This window comes from Harpia harpyja, chromosome 17 (assembly GCF_026419915.1).
Source record: "Harpia harpyja isolate bHarHar1 chromosome 17, bHarHar1 primary haplotype, whole genome shotgun sequence".
Lineage (NCBI taxonomy): Eukaryota > Metazoa > Chordata > Aves > Accipitriformes > Accipitridae > Harpia > Harpia harpyja.
In genome coordinates, this window is record NC_068956.1 from 19,739,186 (window position 1) to 19,746,962 (window position 7,777).

The window sequence follows — 7,777 nt, forward strand, 5'->3', positions numbered from 1 at the left end:
GAAAGGGTAAAAATGCTGCACAGCAGCTGGGAGAGAGGAATGAGAAAATGTGAGAGAAACAACTCTGCAGACACCCAGGCCAGTGAAGAAGGAGGGGGAGGAGATGCTCCAGGCGCTGGAGCAGAGATTCCCCTGCAGCCCATGGGGAAGACCATGGCGAGGCAGGCTGTCCCTCTGCAGCCCATGGAGGTCCACGGGGGAGCAGATATCCACCTGCAGCCCGGGGAGGACCCCACGTCAGAGCAGGGGGATGCCCGAAGGAGGCTGTGACCCCATGAGAAGCCCGTGCTGGAGCAGGCTCCGTGGACCCACTGAGAGAGCAGCCCACGCTGGAGCAAGTTTTCTGTCAAGACCTATGATCCTGTGAGGGACCCATGTTGGAGCAGTCCATTCCTGAAGGACTGCATGGTAAGGACCCACGCTGGAGCAATTTGTGAAGAACTGCAGCCTGTGGGAAGGAGTCATGTTGGAGAAGTTTATGGAGGACTGTCTCCTGTGGGAGAGACCCTACACTGGAGCAGAGGAAGAGCATGAAGATGAAGGAGCAGCAGAGACAAAGTGTTACGAACTGACGGCAACACCCATTCCCCATCCCCCTGTGTCACTCAGGGGGAGGAGGTAAAGAGTCAGGAGTTAAGTTGAGCTCGGGAAGAAGAGAGGGGTGGTGGGAAGGTGTTTTTAGTTTTGTTCTTATTTCTCACTATTCTACTCTGCTTTGAATTGGCAATAAATTAAATTAACCTTCCCCAAGACAAATTTGTTTTGCCCCTGACAGTAACTGGTGAGTGATGTCCCTGTCCTTATCCTGACCCATGAGCTTTTCATCTTGTTTTCTCCCCCGTCTTGCTGAGGAGGGGGAAAGAGACAGCAGCTGAGTGGGCATCTGGCAGCCAGCCAAGGTTAAACCACCACACAGTGTGATAAACTTGCCATCTATTTCACTTGCAACTTTTAATAATGACTGTAACCACTACCAACAGTTCCCTATTACAGATTCTCTCCAGAAAAAACCTTCTCTGTCCTCATGAAGACTCCATAGAAATTGGATTCAGCTGAGACAAAAATATCCGTGAGAAATTATTATCATGAAATAACCATAGGAAAAACCGTAGGAAAAAAAAAAAGTAGAGGGAAACATAAGGTAGACCCCAGTTTCTTATTACTAGGCCTAAAAAAAACCTGTGCACCTTCTGGCTTGGTAAGCAGAAGCAATATGGAGTACCCTATGGAGTCTCCAGTGGCACTAGACACCTACCCTTGGGCAGCTGAATCAGCTCCATAAAGGCTGTTCAATGGATTCAATTTCTAGACTTCACTGAGTGTGTGCATCCCTACTGACTGCAGCAGCAGCTCAGACACAAAGGTCACAGGTGTACTCTTGTATAGACAAATAAATGGGGGTGTCATAACTTAGATGAACCTGAACAACAGCTCTGGTGGCCTCACCAGTCAATAAAAAAGAGCAAGTAGCAGCAGAAATGATAAAGAAAGAAACTGTGAAGGGGAAAGATGTCTTTGCCTCTACCTTTGCCTTGGAGAGCTAATTCTCAGCACTAGCTGCTCTGCACTGAGAGTGTTGAGAAGTCATGGACTCTGCCTCAGTCTAATAACTTTATGTTATTACAGATGATTCTAAGAGGGAGAAACATCACTTTTCTCATGTAGGAAATCACACCTCACCACTGTTATGTTGTAGGCAAGTAGTGCTGTTCCACACCCAGCTGGCAATGTGCTTGTGTATCTGGTCTAGGTGCACCAACGGTGTCAGTCAGTGCCTGTCCCTTGGCCCTCAAAGAAAACCATTAGTCGCATAGAAAGTTTGAGCCTCTGCATCTGTTTTTAAACTGACATGACAGCGGCAGGAGTGCTACATGCTTCAAAGGCTGACTGGCCCCTTGGCATCATGAAAGAATCCAAAATCCAAAAACTATCTTTAGTTTCCAGATATGGTAACAATTTAACTGGCTTTATCTCCAATGACATTACAAAGTCCATTACAAGAATGTTTTCAGTCCACATACAACTTAAAGTTAACTTTTTCTCATCATCATCTAAGAAGGTTTATGTTGTTAGAGAAGAAGGCCAACTGAGAACACAGCTCCTGTGCCTCCCCTGGAGAGCCCCACCATCTTGTAAAAGGACAGTAAATAACAAAATACCTTCTGGCCCACAGAAAGTGGGATTCACCTAACGTACACTTAGGTATCTACAATGTATATATGCAATGTCAACAAGGCTACTGCAACCACTTCACTCTTTTATCTTGATATTTTGGCTCTGTGAGTACCTTTTTCTATTCTGCTGATTTCTGATTATTTTGAGCACCTGCCCTGCTTTCAAAGATTTTTTTTCAATGTAACTCTCAGTTCTTTTTTATCATAGGGAGGAGGGCTTAAGTTGTCCAAAAAATAAGAGATATTTCTTTCTGGTTTATACATTTGCAAAAATACAGAACTGGTCTTTGTTCTACACTGGCTATCATGTCTTCACTTCTATTGCTGAGTCTAATGCTATCCTGTCTTCCAATAATTCAATTAAAAGGAAAAAAAGATATGTCACATAACATGACCCTACAACTAGCTGCCAAAGCTAACCAATGAAGAAGTTGCCAGACTCAATGAGAAGTTCAAACTCCAGCTTTCCAATCTAACATAATGAAAAATCTATCCATCCTGGACTTGCAAGCTGGTACTTCCCCTGCCTGTCTGGAGGACTGCAGGTTAACAGAAGAGAAAAAGAAGCAGGACCTGAAGAGAAAGAGCTTCCCCAGGTGAGAAAATGTTCATTAGCAGATATATTGAAGACATCACTGGATCCTCAGGGAAGTTCAGCATATGAGTAGATTTATGCAAAAGTACTCATTGGCCCTGCAACCCAGCAGCACAAATTCAACTGCTGATACTGATCCCAGCATTTCCATTCCAGTCCGTGCCTTACTCCTAGAGCTGGGAAGGTTTTCTGTAGCAGGTGGGGGGGGAGTTTCTTTGACTCAAGAAGGAGGTTCGTCACACTGGAAAGGTTAAAAATTAATGAGAGGCAAGAGGGGGAAACATAAAGCTCAGATTAGTTCCTTGTTCCCTAGCTCACCATTCTGAAGTTATAGAAACACATACAGTGTCTGCTTTCTCCCACAGGCAGAGTTAATTACTAGTGTGAATTGTTTTCACTGCTTCCTGCTGGAGTACCACAGAACTACTGACCCGGTGCCACTGCCTCCACCACCTCCTCCCCAGGCAGCCAAAAGGGAGCAATGAAAAAATCAGCAAAGATACCGAACAGGGTCTTTTCCCAGCCAGGATCCCCCTTCTCCTACCTGCAGTGGCAGGACTGTTGGGGCTGGAGCTCAGATGGATCGACAGAGAGGAAACAGAAGTTGTGTGAAAGTGGGAGACAAAGAAAACAGACCCTCTCAATAAGAGCGATTCAAACAGAGCAAGATTCAGCTCTGTGGATATAACTACAAACTGTAAAACATGTCTATCCATTTTGGGGCCGACTCTCCCACCTAGCTCCTCTTCACTGCTTCTCCTTAAGATCCTTTTATGGTTCTAGGTATCTCTGCCGCTGCTCCACCCTAAAGCCATAACTTTCCACATAGCCTGAAAGCCTCATCACGCAGCCAGCATGGTTAATGAAGAGGGTTGATCATATCACTTATTCACAGCTCTTTACTAGATATGGTACCTGGCAGTGGCCCATTGGTCTTGCTGGCATTGCTGCCACTCTTAGGAGGAAATCCAGTCGACACTTCAAGCCTAGAAAGTCCTATCTTTCCTGGAGTGGCAAAGTATCCATGAGCTATTTGTTCTCCAGACCAGGACCCTGACCACACAGCCCTTCATCCCTGTTGTCTTCTTTCTGCCAGGTTCCTGCTGCCTTTGAGATACAACGACACACTAGGACATCTTCATCCTCATTGTCTCCTGTGGGTTGCTGTGAGTAACTGAGGATCTTTACAATTTTACCCATAGGGTAACATCAGAGGATTTCAGCTGAAAGCAACACTTCCTCCTTCACCTGCACAAAATGGTTATTATAGAAGCAGGCTATTCCATTCTTCAGCAATTGAATCCTGGAATAACTCTTTCTCCCTATGTTGGCTGTGTTTATAGTGTAGGATATACTGCTGGTATAGACCTCACAGGACAACTCTCCCAGGTGGCATCATTATTGACTCTTCAATGGAACTGTAAGCAGCTTCTCCTCCTACTCTGCAAGTACTCACAGGATACCCTTGAATATTGCTGTCAGCAGAGGTTTCTTCTCTGGCTAGTCCCTCTGGAGGAGCAAGGCATGCAACAGGAACTCACATCTGAGAGTGGAACAGCAGAAGCAGGGTCTGCTTCTGCTGGAAACTCCCACCCTCTCCATATGCTCCCACCTCCTAAAGATACACCTGAGCAGCTGGGAGCTGTGTCTGCACAAGTCCATGGGATGATGGGACTGCATGCAGTTTTGCTCCCATTCACCTGCCCCAAGTACAAGACAGACATGAATAAATTGGAGTGAGTTCAGCAAAGGCCACATGAGATGGTTGGCAGCTGGAGCACTTGCCCTGTGACAAGGGGTTGTCACCCTTTATGTAGTCACCTAGACTGCATGGATGTCCCAGAGCAAAATGCACTGGCTTCCAGTGCAGGCACTTCCCTCAACTGCAGTGGAATGGTGAGGAGAGAAGGAAAGCGAGGAAGAGGAAGCAGGTGAGGACTTCCACAGGGCGAAGGACCCTGAGACCCCTCCAACTCCATTTTGCCTCAGCCCCTTTAGACGTTTCTTCTCCTTCCAGTCCACCACTCCTCCTCCCACCTCAATCTCTCCAACACCCTCCTTGCAGCATTGCCAGGACCCTCCTCCAAACCACAGCAACCCCGTGGGGAGCGGTCCCAGCTCTGCCCGCTTTCACTTTCCTCACATCCACAAGTTTTCACAGCCCTGAAAGCCCCCCAGCCAGTGCATACCAGTGACACCTCTTCCACCTGGCAAGGGTGGCCCCACCACTAAGGGACAGGCAGTCAACAGGAGCAGTACATAGCAACAACTAGCACTCCCCATGGGGTTTGTTGACAGTCCCCAAGGACTCCTACCCACTCCCCTGACTCATAAATTCCCCCGTGCCACCACTTCTGTGCAACGAGGCACCGAGCAAGTCCCCAGCAATGCCGCTGCTTATCCCGGCCATCCTCTGCCTGCTGGGCTCCTGCTGCCTCCAGTGCATAGAGGCAAGGGAATATGAGTCCATCCTTACAGTGCCCAACGGAGGACCCTGGGGCTCTTGGGGGCACCAACGCTTTTGTCCCAGCGGCTACACTAAGGGATTTGAAGTGAAGGTAAGGTTTCATTCCTTCTCTGAGGTGGGAAAAAACCATGCTGTGAAATGATGCTATTTTGTTCTGGTCTCAGCACGGCTGGCCACAACACTTTGTCCCATTGCAGCAGTTTGCATTGTATCTGTATTGCTCATGCAGGCTTATCAGCAAGAAATCTCTAGTGTAGGGTAGCTCTCAAGGGTCCCTGCCAGTGAGACATTTCTTAGCAGAGGAGTCCATGGCATAAGAAAAGACCTGGGGTCGGTACTGCAGAGCCCATTCCCAAGGGGCTGGGACAACTCCCACTTGCCAGCACTCCAGCTCTGGGTGTCACAGCACACGGCGAGAGGGTGGGCATGACCCAGGACAGCAGCAACCAAGTGTTCCTCTGTCCAGAGCCTCTGCTCCACAGTTTGGAGAAAAAGCAGAGGTGGGCAACAGCGAAAAGGACTCCCTGAGAAATGCCATGGACCTGCCTCACAGCCCTGCTCAGCAGCACTGCCTCTGTCTGTCTCTGTCCCTGGAGCCTCCTACCACCCCTCATGGTGAGGGCTCACTTCATCTCTTCTTTTAAATGGGGGAGGGTGTTGACCTCTTCCATTTTCTTCCCGTCTTCTAAGGTGGAGCCCTACCAGGGATTTTGGCTGTTGGGCAATGACACGGCTCTGAATGGCATCCGCCTGCTCTGCACAGTTGGCACAGTCATCGAGTCCTCCATGGGGTGGTGAGTAGTCTTTGCTTTCTTGTCCTCCTTCAGGGCAGCAGCTTCTGGGGAGCATGAAGGAAAATCAGTGCAATGGTTTCTCCATAGGCATCCACACCCCCTGTGAAGGTGGCTCCCCACCCTGCTTGAGGAGGTGGGTGAGGTCCCCCTGGCCATAAAGTGTGAAGGTCTTAGGGTAGAGATCTGGTCCCAGGGAAGGGAACAGTACTTTGAAAGATAAAGGAGAGTTCAAAAAAATGCATATCTTAAACCTGTACTTTCTCCTTTTCCTCAAATGCTTACTTTGAAAAGGACATTGATATTAAGTAACAGGGACAAAGCAAGCAGCTGAAATTCTCAAGGGGTTCTGCAGCAACAGGGCAGCCCAGGGTTGATGGTGACTAGGCATCTAGGGCATCATGGGGAAGCAGAGTGAAACATGTGCTCATAGAAACCCACCATCCCTGTGTAGGTCCCTTGCCCCAGGACTACCAGGATCCCAGGCAAGTTGCGGTGTTGATTGCAGCACAGCAGAGGCTGAACACCTCTTGGTGAGTTTTCTTCTTCTCTGGCAGGTGGGGAAACTGGTCTGAGGCCCAGCTCTGCCCCAGCAACAAGCTGGTTTCCTTCTCGCTGCGTGTGGAAGAGACGCAGCACCTGCATGACAACACAGCAGCCAACAATGTGAGGTTTGCCTGCTCGGATGGGACAAAGCTGGAGGGCTGGGGACTTTCAGGGGGTCACTTTGGCCCCTGGAGCAGCAGCTGCACCTCCGGGGCCATCTGTGGGCTCCAGACAAAGGTGGAGGAACCCCAGGGAAAGGGGGACGACACAGCTCTCAACGACATGAGAGTCTTCTGCTGTGAATAAGCCTGACCCCCCACCTCATGCCAGCATCTACAAAGTGGTCTACCATTAAACCTTGAATCTGTCCTTGCACAAGGAGTGGTGTGCATTTTTCTCAGTCACATTTTGTCACGGGTAGCCAGATCCTGTGGCTACAGCACCCTAGGGCTTTCCTCCTGCCCCCATCCAGCTGATGCAAGGTTGCTGCATCTCCTTGCTCCCAGCTCCAACCTGCAGCAAGGCTGAGGACATGTTACCAGGAGGTGCACACACACACACACGGCCAGCCACTGGTGAGCACAGAGCAGTGCCTTTACACTGTGCCTAAACCTGCACAGACTCACACAGACGTGAACAGCATGGGCGACAGGTACTGTTCCTCTCTGGATGATCAAGATCGATGTTTGCTAGTGAAATACGTACTCACACATGGAAAAGGGGTCTCTCCGGTGGCTGGCATTAGCTACTCAGTCTGTGCCAGAGCTGGCCTCAGGCCTGGTTTCCCCAGGTGCTGGCACTGGCACCCTCCAGTCCCTGAGGTTCGTGGTCCAGCTCCAGTTGCTGGCACTCAGCTCTCATGCTGCTGCCCACTAGTCTGGCTTGAAGGTTGCTGGTGGTCTCTCACACAAGCTCAGAATAGAGGGTGTGCCCACACAGAAGGTGGATGGAAAGAATGTAAGAATAATTAGTATTATTAGTAGTAATAATTATTTACATCATTACATATGAGTATTTAATAAGACTGTAGGGCTGGCTGTGGGTGATCAGATGCAGGGCTCGGTCAGACAAGTGTACTGACCAGCCAGCTGTTCCCCAGGGCCAGCCCCTTTCATCCCCTTTTCCCTCACACTTGTTCCCGCTGCAGAACCACCTTTGATCCTTCCCCTAAATATACCATAATAATTCTTGCACTTGCCCACAA

The 7,777-nt window shown here is 49.1% G+C and overlaps 1 protein-coding gene across 1 annotated transcript; it reads left to right on the plus strand.

Moving 5' to 3' along the window:
* Positions 1–5,156: 5,156 nt before the first annotated feature.
* On the plus strand, positions 5,157–6,879 carry LOC128153588 (vitelline membrane outer layer protein 1-like). The gene is made up of 3 exons (XM_052813062.1): positions 5,157–5,327; positions 5,927–6,030; positions 6,585–6,879. Exons 1-3 carry the CDS (start codon positions 5,157–5,159, stop codon positions 6,877–6,879), a joined length of 570 nt encoding a protein of 189 aa, XP_052669022.1.
* Positions 6,880–7,777: the final 898 nt, after the last annotated feature.

Excerpts from the sequence above, each read along its gene's own strand:
- LOC128153588 (XM_052813062.1), top strand. The coding sequence starts at position 5,157 with ATGCCGCTGCTTATCCCGGCCATCCTCTGCCTGCTGGGCTCCTGCTGC. Across the intron at positions 5,328-5,926 it reads CTAAGGGATTTGAAGTGAAG|GTGGAGCCCTACCAGGGATT; the intron begins GTAAGGTTTCAT and ends CCGTCTTCTAAG. Across the intron at positions 6,031-6,584 it reads ATCGAGTCCTCCATGGGGTG|GTGGGGAAACTGGTCTGAGG; the intron begins GTGAGTAGTCTT and ends CTTCTCTGGCAG.